This window comes from Phoca vitulina, unplaced genomic scaffold (genome assembly GCF_004348235.1).
Source record: "Phoca vitulina isolate PV1807 unplaced genomic scaffold, GSC_HSeal_1.0 scaffold9, whole genome shotgun sequence".
In the NCBI taxonomy this organism is placed as follows: domain Eukaryota; kingdom Metazoa; phylum Chordata; class Mammalia; order Carnivora; family Phocidae; genus Phoca; species Phoca vitulina.
Genome location: NW_022589712.1, coordinates 55,111,300 through 55,126,087, shown reverse-complemented (window position 1 = coordinate 55,126,087; position 14,788 = coordinate 55,111,300). Strand labels below are relative to the sequence as shown.

Sequence of the window (14,788 nt, the reverse complement as noted above, 5' to 3'; positions counted from 1 at the left end):
TCAAATTAGAATTGTGCAGGTCCAAATTACCATTTCAACAAATAGTTTATTTGTATTATAAGATAATAAGAGCTTTTTAGGTTTTAATCTTTTAAAAGGACTGAAAACTAAGTTACTATACATAGATTATAAGTTAAGATTTAACACCATGATTTCTAGACTGTTTTTTATATGACCAATAAATTTTAAGACTTGGAAACTCAAATAGGGTTAGCAAATTTTAATTTTTCCAAATAACTATTTTTCTAAGTCCGTCTACTAGCATTATTTCACAAAAGGAAATTTTAGCTCAAAAAAGTCTAAGGACAATGCTTAAAATTATATAAATTTAGTTTTATTTTACAAAGGACTGATGAAAACTTCCGTGGAGCCAGCACTGGCCCTTGAGACAAATATCTGAGAACCAACTATCTAGAGGAAAGAATGCTAGACTGAATCAGGTTCCACTCATGATCCTACCACTCATTAACTGTGTTAACAAAACCTCTGAATTTCAACTTTCTTTTCTAGGAAATGGGACTATGCCACACCTAGCTCACACGATTACTGTGGGAATCAAAGGATAAAATGCACTGCTGTAGTTGGAAACTATGAGAGCCACAGAGAAAGTCCTGTAGACTGTACAACTTACCGTCAGCTGACTGGGTGAACAATGCGTAATCAGGATTGACGATCTCATTAGACAGAATATCGAACCACTCACGCACAACACCTTGACCCTGAGTTCAAGAAAATAAAATTAAGCATCAACAGAAATACATGGGAAATTTTTTCTGAGTAATAACAAATTAAAATCATTTCAGATGTCTTCCCTTATCAGTTATGCAGCACACTGCATCCCACTGCATCCCCATCTTTCACACTGGGTGGCGCCCAGCACTGATCTTTATGCCCACCATGCCTTCTTCTCCATGGAACCGCACAGCAATCCCTTGCTTCAGCTTTGCACAATTTGCTCTTGACACAACTTCACAGCTACTCCTGAAAATAGAATCTAAATATATAGCATTAGTTAATTTCATGTATGAAAACTTACAGTAACTACTATTTGGGGCCTCACACACATCAGTTTCTTAGACATACCTCTGTGAACCAGCAGGATATCATTTTCATTCACTGGCCTGTGCACCATGTCGGAATCTGGCTGTCCTGAATGCAAATGTTCATAGAACCACTCACAGCGATCTTTAAACGGCTAACCCAACAAAAAACGGTAAAATATGTTGGCAGTTACCTATCAGATTACTTCATGAGCCTGCTAATGCCCTTTCTACAAATAATCATTCTTAAACCTTTATTTATAATAAATAGTTCTAGATAATGTTCTGACATTTCAAAAACTATTCACAAAAAGGTAGATCTTAGCTGAAATACTTTGATTACAAAGAGTATATTTTTTAATTCCCATTTTAACAGAAAAGACGTGATAAATCAGGTTATATCTAAACTTAATTATCAGATATGAATTGACACAATTTACTCCTAATTTCTTTTAAGCCCAACAATGCTTTTAAGAATGAATTTCCAAATCCAGAAAAATTACATTGCATGTTATATTTAATTTTTCGTGAAAATAGTCTTCTAGATCTAACTTTATTCTTTTTTTTTTTTCTTTTGAGAGAGAAAGAGAGAGAGAGAAAGAGCATGTACGAGAGCTCCGGGAGGGGCAGAGGGAGGAGAGGGAATCTCAAGCAGACTCTGCACTGAGCCCAGAGCCTGACACGGGGCTGAGCTCATGACCTGAGCTGAAATCAAGAGTCAGACACTTAAAATTGATTGAGCCACCCAGGCACCCCTATCTAACTTTATTCTTATTTCTATCCTTTGAATATGTAGTGTAAACCTTGACAATTGGGGTATTTTTTCTTATTTTAATATAAGTGCCTGACTGAAGCTTTGATTGCCAAGGCAACCACTTCAAAGAGGCATCTACTTCAAAGATGGCTATCTCAAATAAACGGAATGCCAGCCACATAACTTAATAAAGAGCCAGGCCACCTTCCCACAGGGAAGCTCCTCTGTTTTAGAAATCTTGGTTGATTTCTATAACTGACCATTTGGCCCACTTGTTGTTCTTCCTCTTCCCGTGCTTTAAATTCCCGCTCTTAATGTTTGAAATTCACGAACAGTGAGCTTGTGAAACCCTAGGCTCCCACCTCAACCCCAATAAAAGCAGAACCTCAGGCCCATGTGCGTTATCATGCTCGCACGCACACACTCTCCCACTCCCTCACCTCCACCATGTGTAATACCCAGGTCCCATAAGTCATAAACCTTTATTTTTTTCAGTTTCCTTTATTGCTGAAGGGCATCTTGCAATCATAATAAGAACCACAAGGGCTGGTCTAGGCACAAGACTGGTTATCGAAAGGCTGAGACCAACACACAATTGGCATAGATGGCAGGACTGCATGATTGCCCTTGCAATTAACCAAGGGGAATGTCTTTACCTGCAACCTGCCTACTAACTGCCAAACTCACCATCTGAGAAAGGAGCACCTTTAGCTGGGGGTCTGCCATGCTGCTCTGTGCTTTCACACATTGCTTCTGTCATGTGTTGCCTGCAGTATCCAACCTAAAAGGTCACAGCTGCCATAGTAATTCAAGAATCTCCCCAGAGCAGCATGATCAAGGCCATATGATCTAATGAGATGATCAGACTACTAATTATAAAGGTCTTAATTGACTATCAATGTGTATAAGGGACCTCCAAAGCCAAGGAGAGCGAGGGAGGGTGGATTAGACTGCAAGGCTACTGCTACTGCCAAGGAGGGTTCTGGGCCAAAGGTAGATAGAAATGATTCCTTAGGTGAGGAGGATTGGAAATTTCCACTTGCAACCACTGAGTCAAGTGGGTTGTGCCCAAATCACATGTCCTAACCCAGAAGAGACAAACAGCCTTGCAAATGGAAGCCAATGGCACCACCGAGGGACATACAGCAGAGGCCTACCGTCTGTGTCACCACTTCACTACCATTGCTACTTGTCCCCTGACCCAATAGGACACTATGGGTCCAATCCCTGGTGTGGTATGGCTAAAAAATTAATGGACAAATGTAAATGTCCTGAACAATCTAAGAACCCTGAGGAGGCACACCAGCTCCTTGATAAATGTAAAACCCCATGGGTGCTTCCTAGGTGTTACTCAATTATGCACACAAAAATGCCAAGGCTCTGGTTTATGCTCCAGAGGCCTAGGGACTTTTCCCAAGACCCCATGTATATCATGCTACTGAAGGAAGACTCCAATCCAGGAGAGGTTTCCTGAGACATCCTGAAAAGTAAAGCAGCCACCTACAAAGAGGGCTGACAGTGATGTCATCCAAAATTTTCTGGTAACAACAATTTTCAAGTAAGATTAAGGTAACAGGATAAAAACAAGTAGTAGAAATTGAGATCAAAAGCTATACCTTAACTGAAATTCAAACCTTTCTTAAATATTTTATGCAGCAGGTAGGAGAGAGGGGAACTAATTGGTTATTGCAGGTTTTCTTGGTTGTCTGGATCAGGCTCTTAATTGTTACTCATGGCAGCTAAAATGCATCAACTGGCTGCCATCTCTAAAGACCCTAAAATCCATAACTTTTTTACAGATCCATCTGGACTATAATGCTCCTTCCTTCTGAGATAGCACATTTTCTAAGCCCCCTCAAGCTTTCTACTGAATGGGGGCATAACTACAAGCACACCTCACGAGGTGTTCCTGCTGCCAAGGGAAGAGCAGACCGGGTTATCGAGGCCTCTCCTGAGGAGGAAGAGGGAATTGGGAAGACAACGGTTGCTAAAGCCACTGATACTCATACCCAAGCCCTCCCTCTCCTCACTTGGATATACACTACCTGGCACTATACTCATCCTTCCATCGCAGTGATCACTGCTAAGGCTCACAGAGGAAGCCCATCTCCTGCTGCACAAAATTCAGTCCAATGGGTACAATGGGTACATCATTTCCATGACCACAGTGATCCAAATAACCCCTTCCAACCTGAAGAGGACTCATCTGACCTTGAGTCCAGAGAATTACTTTTACAAGGCACTCCCCCAATTACAGGGTGGCACTACTACATTTTATTGTGACCTCGGAAACCATCGTAAAAGCCCTAGAACTCCTAGGAGAAAACTTACATCCTTTCTCTGTCCCTTGAAGATGTAAATCCTTCAATGTCTTTGAAAAGTAAATACCCCAGGAGGTAACTAAAACTCTGCCCACGATTGCCTGAGACTAAAGGAAAAAAAGAGGGGAAAGAGGCCTTTTAAAATACAAAATGCTATAAAAAGCTCTTTTGCCCAAACTCTAGTCCACAGACTCCTTAAAGATTATTTGTTAAGGATAAATACAAATCTTCAAAGTCTTCTCCACAGGTATTAGTAAAAAGCTTTAGCCACTGGAGCAGGCAACCTTAACTTATTCTGTCTGCCAATTTGGATTCAGCTGTTATTTATACACTAGTGAGTTTTATATTGTTGTACCTGATTCATGACTAGAATGCTGGAATTGAAGCTATAGGTCTCTGTGTCTGTCTGCATGTTTATGCATGTCTATGGATATGTTATATATGTGATTTTCTTCTCTCAACCTCCAAATGTACTGCCAAAATTAATTTGTAAAAGAACTCTATTTAATTGGCTTAAAAATAAGCACTTATGAATTAAATATTCCTAAAACTCAAAAATATTTAAGATTTTATTTATTAGAGAGAGAGAGAGAGAGAGAGAACAAGCAGGGGGAGGGGCAAAGGGAGAGAGAGAAGCAGACTCCCTGCTGAGCAGGGAGCCCAATGCTGGGCTTGATCCCAGGACCCTGGGATCATGACCTGAGCCAAAGCAGATGCTTAACCAACTGAGCCACCCAGGCGCCCCCAAAACTAACCCAAATTTTTACAAGTTCACATGATCTGGGATAATCTTTGGGAAGTAAAAGCTAGTTTAAATTTGGTGTAATTAAAAAAAGTAGGTCTTCAGATATATATATATATATATATATTTAATATAATGCAGATTATATGTAATTAATATATATAATAATCTATAACATATTATACACATGTAATACATATTACATGTTAAATATAACAGAAATCATATTAATATAACTAATTATGCTAAATAAAATGCAGATAAAAAAACATATTCTACCAGGGTTTACTAGTCAAATAAATTCATGTTATCTCTATTACAAAATCTGTCAGCAGGAAAAATAACTTGGGATGATGCTACCTAATGGAAGTTTTTCATGGTCGTCTAAATATAATTGCTGTGATCAAGAGATTTAAATAAATGTTTAATGGTATAAGAGTTTCTAGGTGAACTTTTCAGCAATAATTATGTGTTATGATATGTCTACTTAAAACCAGTTTCTAAAATTTTTGTTAACTTCCAGCCCTAGAATTTTGCTAAGTTAAATGAAGGGAACTCATTGAATGTCTAAATCATTTCCAAATAAGATAAAATACTGAAACAGTAATTGCAAAACTAGTTGAAGTTTACCTACTTTTGATCACTTACCACAGAGGAACTAAAGATATTTGGGTCTGTTAGTACGCATGTCTTGTGACACACTGAAAAGCTGTACTATGAGGAAATGTATGTTGATAGAAATTATAAAATATACTCATAAATCTGCCAGTGTAAAGAATGCTGGTGTAACAATTCACAAATTTTACTTCTTGCTTTTCATTAGAAATTAAGGCTTCTAAGGGCTAAGAATTCTAATTAACATATGTAATTACAACTACTAAATATGGGAAACATCTCTGCATGCAAGGAAAGTAGCATGTGTCTTTAGCTAAGAGAAAGTATGAGGTATGAAGATGTATTTTTGTTAAGGGAAAAGAAAGTAAAATTGTCCTAAAGTAAAACTGGTTATTTCAAAATGGGAAAGAGAAAATAAAAGACAAAATGGTATAGAAAGTTGAGAAGAAAGAGAATTTTACCTTGTGTGGTTGAGTTAGCTAAAACAGAATCGTTGTTATAAGGGTTTGTTGTTTTTTTATAAGCTTTAATATCAATACTATGCTTATATAATTTTCTTTCCTCTGCTAAAAGGACAAAGTTTTCTTGGGAGTATTGGTCGGCTCTTGAAAACAGATTATGAAAGGTTTTGCCTTGGGGCACCTGGGTGGCTCAGTCAGTTAAGCGTCTGCCTTCAGCTCAGGTCATGATCCCAGGGTCCTCAGATCAAGCCCCGCATCGGGCTCCCTGCTCAGCGGGGAAGTCAGCTTCTTCCTCTCCATCTGCCTCTCTCTACCTGCTCATGCTCTCTCTCACTCTCTCTCTCTCTCTCAAATAAAAAAATAAAATCTTAAAAAAAAAAAGAAAAAGGTTTTGCCTTATCTTTTAAGTAATCTAGCTAGAAAACAAAGATTCTGTGTTTTATCAAAATAATTAACCTGTGTTTCATATTGCTTTAACCAGGTCTTTGATTACTTAAGCAAACAGTCTTCTCAATATTAGAGGAGCTGAATTTTGCTCAGAACTATGTAATCTTCTGTATATGCCTTTAAAATCTTTTGTCGCTTTAAGTAGGTAATTAAGTATTGTTTCATAATTATCTGTGATCCTATTTAGTCAAGTGTCCAAAATCCTTTGATGTTTTTGACTAAGTTCCCAAAATCAAATTCTAAATAAAATCTTTTTGACCTGGAAATAACTCTGGGATTTTCTAGAGAACCCTGGAACATCTCAAAAGATCTGTTCACTCTATAAAAAGAGAAACATTTAACTAATTAGGCTTATTTGATAGGCAAAATTATATGAGAAGCACTGTCAAATAAGAAACAATGCTAAACCTTTCTCATGGATATCTTTGTATGGATATGTGCTATTAACGTAAGTGTTCCAGAAATTCTATCAAATTCCTAAAAATCTGATACAAAATGTTATCAGTCATCATTCCAGTTATCATCTTAAAATGTGTGTCTAAGAAACAGTCAAATTTCCTTGTCAGCTGTGTTATAACTAACTCTCATCAGATCTTTAAACATGGGCATTTTTAAGTCTTTTATCATTTACAGACAGTTACTGTTTCACTCTGATGCTTTTGCACAAATGCTTCATCTTCAAGAAGATTCCTGGAAAGGACTCTGACAAGCCCAGGTTTCTGATAACTTTCAGATCATATACTGAACTGGGTAAGAAATGACAGAACTCTAAGGAAAAACTAGATTCATAAAACTGCTAATAGAAGATCAATATCAAGAATCACTAGGACTGGATGAACTGATGAGAATGATTATAATTTTTTACGAGTTTTGTTCGAAACATTGCTGGTTCTTTAATCTTTTGTTTTCCAGATTCAAGGAAACTTTTTCTCTTAAGATAGCTATGACTTACAGCAATTTGGTAAAGTATACCTTTGTGAACCAAGATGAAACAATCACTTATTTCCCCCCCCATCTGATCCCTCCAGAATCTGGAAACTCTCAGTGAGTATTCTTCTATTTTCATAGCAGTATAGTTATTTGCATAATTTCAATGGACAATCTGTTCTCCTTGTACCAGGACACAACTGGAAACACTGGTTACATTACCAAGGCTTTGAATGTCATATTTGAGAGATATGCACAGATTCAGATATGACCAGACAGCTTAAAAAAAATAAGGCTGACTTTATGGAACCAATTAAGCCCCTTAGGAAAAATCAGTCTGGTACCTTATTTATAGGGTTCCCAGCAGCCTCACCAGGTGAGTGAGGAAGGTCACTTCCTGGCAGGCCCAGGAATATCAGAATATTTTAAGAACCTGAAAAAATGAGGAATTCACCCAAATCTATAGGTATTATAGATGAAGTCTGACATCAAGTCTTTAGTTTGGCTTCCTAGCCTTGAGCAGCTTTTAAAAAGTTCAATCTGAGACTCCTTATGAAAAATTCCAGCAAAGCTGACTTTTATTAAAAGAGTCTAGAGGATCAATCGCGATTCATGCTGCACTTACATAAATAAGCAGGCCAAGTTTACAGAGACTGGACTTATTTTACAAACACTTTAGCCTTATTTTCCTTATCTCTGATAGAAATGAGAATGACTATACACAGAACAAATTATGTTTTGGTAATACACCTTTGTGGATATCAGATTTTAGTGCTTTTAATTGTGCTTGGGGTTTTGTTTTTTACCTGTAAACTAAACCAGATCATGAATTCTAGTTTCTTCCAGTATTTGGCTACAACTCTCCAAACTAACACTTCCAATTTTTCTCTCACCCTTCTGACTTGGAATCACTGAGAACTTAAAAGTGCCTTTTTCCTAAAGCCATAAGAGGTAGAATGAAACAACTTGATATAAACTTCAGAGAAATCATCACAACACCTCACAGACAGACAATCTTTGTGCCTGTTGCTGAGTGGGCAATAGCGAGTTTACCTGAACACCTGAGGGCATCAACAGAAAAATTCAAACTGCAAAGCTGCTTTGAGCCTAACATCTTGAAATCCTGCCCTCAGGATTCAGATTTAGTTTATAATTTACTCCGGCCATTAGCCTTTATTTTTCCTTTGTTTCCATAGAAATGCCTCTTATTAAATACCTGATTTCTCACAAATACAGGCCTAACTTTGGGAATCCATTTGCAAGACCACCTCCTGAAATGAGATACAACTGTTTAATTAACTGACCTATTTTCATGGCTGGACCTTTCAAGTTTGGGACAATGGCTACAGACTGGATTTCAGACTACTACCTGTATAATTATTAAGTTTTGCTATTATAATTCTATTTAGGTGTGTACATTCTGGGTTACAACATGCCCTGCAACGGACTTTGAGCATTATTTTTTTTTTTGAAGATTTTATTTATTTATTTGACAGAGAGAGAGAGAGAACAAGTAGGCAGAGAGGCAGGCAGAGGGAGAAGGAGAAGCAGGCTCCTCGCTGAGCAGGGAGCCCGATGTGGGGCTCGATCCCAGGACTCTGGGATCATGACCTGAGCCAAAGGCAGCGGCTTAACTGACTGAGCCACCCAGGTGCCCCGGACTTTGAGCATTATTATCAGCTACCCAGGCAGTTAAGGTCCTCACCATTGACTCTGATGCCTCAGAATGGGCTGTAAACACTGACAGTTGTTTGGGTTTTTTTTCTTTTCATAATGCAGGTGCTTGACTTAAATTTTGATTGCTGTGGCAGCCACTTCAAAAATGAGCTATCTGGAGGAGGGAGATTGGGGCAGGGGTGGGGGGCAGGACACACTGCCAGCCACAAAACTAGATAAAGAGCCAGACCACCTCCCCACACTGAGGTTCCTTTGTTGTAGAGATGTTGGTTAATTTTAGTAACTAACCATTTGGGCCATTTGATTTTTCTTTCTCTTCCCATGCTTTAAATTCCTGCTTATTTTTAAATTCACCAATAAAGACTGAGCCCTCAAAACCCTAGGCCCCCACCTCAACCCCAATAAAAGCAGAAACCCCAGCTCAGGAGTGCTCACTCGCGCTCTTTCTCTCTACCCATGATCTCAGTGTGGCCCCAGGTATGCTGAGTAATTTCCAGGTCCTGTAAGTAATAAACCTTTATATTTTCAAAGTCTCTTGATGGTTATTGTTGAAGCGTATCACTCAGAACCACAAGAGCTGGTCCAGCCACAACACCGGTTTTTGATAAGCTGAGAATGACACACAACAGAATACATACGGCAACTAGAAAGGAACAATTACCCTGTTTTCTTCCTTTCCTCCACCCTAAAAACTGAAAAATAAGATCTCCTGAACAGCAAAGAAGTCTCTATCTTTTGGTCATTTGCCAGATAAGCAAACTGCAAGTGACTTGTAATTTTTATGATTAATCAGGAAGTACTACATGCCGAGTAAGTGCCAACACTGTTACTGCAGCTAACATAAGAGCTTTAAAATCTCAATTTCATTGTTAAAAACTAATACAGCTAAAGAGGTAAGACTAACATAGAACAAATAATATGTATATAATATCAAGTTCTAAATGGTGAAGTACAGAGTTCCACTATTGCGGTATAGTGCACTAAGAATTTAGAGACTGTGGAGATGAGGAGAGTACAAAGCTTTCAGGAGGTCACAGTTTGAACCAGGACATTAAGCTGGGTAAGACATGCTCAAGCAGGGAGAGAAGAGAGCACACCAGGCTAAGGGAGTCAAGGAAAAAGGCACATAAGGTAAAACTGTATCTCCCTGGAAGATGCAGTGAAGGTAACTGCCATAACCAGAGTCCTATCCCTACAGAGAACGAAGGGGCTTTGAAGCTTGATAAACATGGTTTGGAATCCTGGCTCTGTCACTACTAGGTTTGTGATCTTAGGGAAATTACTAAACCTCTCAGAACTTTAGTTTTCCCATCTATAAAATAAGAAAATTATTTCAAGGGCTAACTGTAAGGATTAAATGAAATAATGCAAATACAGAACATAATAATCATAATTACAATCATTAATTAGCTAACAATTATTAAAGCACCTATAAGCCAGGTACTGTTTTCAGCACTTTACATGCATTTTCACAAATAATCCTCACAATACTATGAGAAAAAGGGCCTCGTATCATCCCCACTTCACAGAAGAGAAAAATGCAGTACCAAGAGGTTAAGTAACATGTAGAAATACTCAATACCCAGAATGCTCAATAAGTAGGTTTTCTTATTATCACTCAGAACAATGTTAAAATTATTTAACATGACAGAAAATGACAGGAAACTTATTCATAACCATTTTAAGTTATTAAACTGTATCCTTTACAAAATGTGAACCAAGAAATAAAAGCAAATGTCATTTTTTAAAGTAATTCAAATGAAACATTAAAACGTACACAATGTTACCTTCAAAAGCTAGTAACACATGTAAGATCAAAATATCCACACACATTTATATACACCTAAAAAGCCAAAGGGCATGTTTTTGTATGTAAACTTTCTGAGTACCTGCATTTCCATAAAATAATTCGCAAAACAAGACTGATCACAGAGGTTCCTCTTAATGCATTTGTACAGCAATACAAAATGTCTCTCCCTTTAACTACAGGCCACCTGAAAGCCACCAATAGAAGAAGAAATCAATCCCTTACCACAGGTAATTGTTTTTGTTCTTTTACACTTTGTTTTTTTGTGAACTGCTTCCAAGTTACAGAAAATTTCTAAGTATAATAGAGTACAAAGTATTTTTTCCTTGATATGAGAGTAAGCTGCCAACATGATGTCCAGTCACCCTTAAATACCTCAGTGTGTATTTCTTATAATCAAGAGAATCCTACATAACCAGATACCACCAAAATCAAGAAATTAACCCTGATACTTTACTATAGCTAATTCTTAGACCCCCATGTCAAGCTTTGCCCGTTGCCTAATACTTCCTTCACAGTGTAAGAATGGCACTTAGTTGTCCTGTCTCAGTACAGTTCTTCAGTGTGTTCTTAATTTTCATGACCCTGACTGATACTTTTAAAAACTGTAGGTCAGTTACTGTGGAGAATGTCCCTCCACTGGAGTTAGTCTGCCGTTCTTCTCATGATTAAATTCGGGTATACATCTTTAGCAGGAATATCAAAGAAGTGATGCCATATTCTCCTCAGTGCATCCTATCAGCCGGCACGCTGATATGTCTGTTTCGGTCACTGCCAAGTTTTCCACTGTAGTTTTTCATCTTTGTAATTCTTAAGTATGCTGTGAGGAGATACTTTGAGACTGTAAACACACCCCACCCCTCATCAAACTTCCCATTTATTCATTAATTGTTTCAGTATAGTACAGACTTATGGGTTCCAATTTTATTTATAGTATTTTGCCATCATAATTTATTTGGATGTTCAAATTGTTCAGCTTTGGCCAGTGGAGTCCATTCAAACTGGTTCTGCGTCATGCTGACATAATCCTATCACTCTCTGAACAACTTATCATATCATAAGAGGTTCCAGGCTCATTTGTACTTTCCCTGACCCGGCCCTGAAATTAGCCATTTCTCCGAAGAGCCCTGGTTAACTGAGAACAGGCCAAGAATTGGGTGCCAGATTTGCTATATCTTTCAATCCACCCTGAAAACTTTAGGTTCACACTGATATCTCCAATTCTAATCCAACAGCATGGTTCATTCTATTCTCCTCCATTCTGTAACTTCTTTCTCCAATACTGAGAAATCAGGCTCCCATAATAAGTATACTTACTTACTTGATGAACTACCGCACCCTGTATATAACCAATCTCCTGTCACTGACATGGACACATTACTTCATGGATGCCCTCTACCCTACTCGGGCTCTGTCAGTGTACCCTGAGCAACTGTCACCATCCTCTACACTGGACATCCGCCAAATGGTGCTCCAACTCACATACTCTACTACACAGACAACCTCCTTGACATACCCAAGCTCCAACCCCCACAATAGGCCACCACTATGCATGTGAACACCTTTCTCACCCTGGTCAGGCAACAAAACCTCCTCTGTGGGTAAAAAAAAGGTGGATAGCTTAATGCAGATGCTTTTGACTAAATTGTTCAGGAAGGGAAGAGGAAAACAGAAGTGAAAAGCAGAGATAATATTAAGAATAACAAACTATCTCTTTCAAAAACTAAAAGCTTCTTTCACATATTATTTCATTTGCCCTAGAATGGAGTCACATAGTTTAGATTAAGAAAATGAATTTAAAAAACAGACACACTCTTAAATTCTGGTTCTCCCACTTGGTAGCTGAATGACTTAAACAAGTTGCTTAATCTCTTCAGTTAAAGAGTACCTATCTCACATGATTGCTACGAAAATAATCCATGTAAAGCAAATAAATTTATGGTAAGTGACCTAAAATTAGCATTTAATAAAGGTAAGTTACTATCTCTACCTTCTCGTTTACATTATCATTTTTAACAGATGCCAAAGGATATCTATATACATGTGTATAATTTTATAAAAATTAGTTCTTAGTTTTCTTTAACTTCTGAATGGGTGGGTGTCCCTAAAGACATTTAAAAACACCTATAGTATCTATCTTACAACTACTAACCAAACCAGAGCCTCCAGTCTATCCTACACTTTAGACAAATTATTTCCTAAAATTTTGCCGAAGTCATATCATTCTCCTAAAGCAAAGTTATCAGGGGCTGCTAACAGCCTAAAAAACAAAGAAGATTCTTCAATCTGACAATCAAGGCTTAACACAGTGTGACCCCAACCCACCTTTCCAGAATTATATGTCATTCCTCACCTACACAAAATTTCTGCTTCAACCACTGTAATTTTATACACTTTTCCATTTACAAGCCCTGGCCTATATGTTGACATAAGAATGTTCACCCTCCCCATTTACTCCGAGCAAAATTTTGCAGTGCTTTTCAAGGTCCAGCATAAAATCCACCTCCTCTTCAAAATTTTCCTTGACTATACAGCAGCAAGGTCTTCCTCCCTTAAACTACTAAACAACCAAGTAATAATGTAATTAGTATTTTACAGGTACATTTATTATCTCTCCTGCTAGAGTGAATTAAGGTCTTTTTGGAGAAAAGACATATGCTTTCTATCTCCAAATAACTACCATTTATTGAACATATATGCCAGTTACTATTTAAAATTTATTCCATGGGGCGCCTGGGTGGCTCAATCGTTAAGCACCTGCCTTCGGCTCGGGTCGTGATCCCAGGGTCCTGGGATCGAGCCCCGCATCGGGCTCCCTGCTCGACGGGAAGCCTGCTTCTCCCTCTCCCACTCCCCGTGCTTGTGTTCCCTCTCGCTCTCTCTCTTTCTCTGTCAAATAAATAAATAAATAAATAAAATCTTTAAAAAAAATAAAATAAAATTTATTCTTCACAACAGTTTTGTGAGTTTGGTGTCATTATGTCTACTTTATAGATGAAGAAAGCAAGGCTCAAGGATGTTGGAAATGTGCCCCAAATTACATAGCTGGTAAGTAGCAAAACAAGCTTTTTCCTAGCATGTTTCATGAAACATGAGATATGAGGAATGAACCTTGCCGGGGAAAAGACTCTCAGGTTAAATAAATTTGGATGATTAACAAAGTTAAATCACTATTTTTAGCAGAGGGTTTCTCAAAGCCTTTTAAGAAGTTGCTGATATGCTTTATAAATCTCCAACAGGGATATTATATTTTCCAAATGCATTTGGGGATAAAATCCTTTTCTCAAGGACCATCAGCCTTATAGGACTAATGCTCCAGTAAACTCGTTTCAGGAAATGTGACAATGTATTCTGTTGTCTTTGCACACAGTGGGCACTTAATACACACTTCCTTTAAGATTAAAAAATGCCCCTCAATACTTAAGTAACATACTGAGGCACCTGGGTGGCTCAGTTGTTAAGCGTCTGCCTTCGGCTCAGGTCATGATCCCAGGGTCCTGGGATCGAGCCCCGCATCGGGCTCCCTGCTCCACGGGGAGTCTGCTTCTCCCTCTCCCACTCCCCCTGCTTGTGTTCCCTCTCTCGCTGTCTCTCTCTCTGTCAAATAAATAAATAAAATCTTAAAAAAATAAATAAAGTAACATACTAATGTAATTCCACATACTAAAGTAAAGAATAAGGTAATTTCACTCCTCTTACAGCAGGAGGTCTCAAGTATAATAATTACTTCACTAAACTGTATTCAAATTAAAAAACTTAACTTTCATCAGACAGAATAAAACAAGATTAAGAGAAATCTCTACCTGTGCTTTTATGATATGCATGAATCTTGACATCAACTCAGGACATTCAAGGAGGAAGTGAAAGTGGTCAAATATAATTTTGGGATTTCTAAGAGAAAAATATAACTTGTTTAAATGGACAGGAAGAATGAGTTGCATTAAGTGAAATGCAAATTCAGATATACAGATACTGAAACAGAAAAAAAATATTAATC

General features: G+C 37.9%; 1 protein-coding gene across 4 annotated transcripts in view; it reads right to left on the bottom strand.

The window, feature by feature from the left end:
- Positions 1 to 14,788, bottom strand: part of HACE1 (HECT domain and ankyrin repeat containing E3 ubiquitin protein ligase 1) — a 103,531-nt gene that overhangs the window by 28,566 nt on the left and 60,177 nt on the right. For all 4 annotated transcript variants that reach the window (XM_032408156.1, XM_032408159.1, XM_032408157.1 and 1 more), the window contains 4 exons: positions 14,595 to 14,682; positions 1,084 to 1,195; positions 897 to 994; positions 632 to 719 (listed from right to left, as the gene is read on the bottom strand). In XM_032408156.1, the coding sequence (XP_032264047.1) occupies positions 632 to 719; positions 897 to 994; positions 1,084 to 1,195; positions 14,595 to 14,682 (386 nt within the window). The remainder of the gene's footprint in view (positions 1 to 631; positions 720 to 896; positions 995 to 1,083; positions 1,196 to 14,594; positions 14,683 to 14,788) is intronic.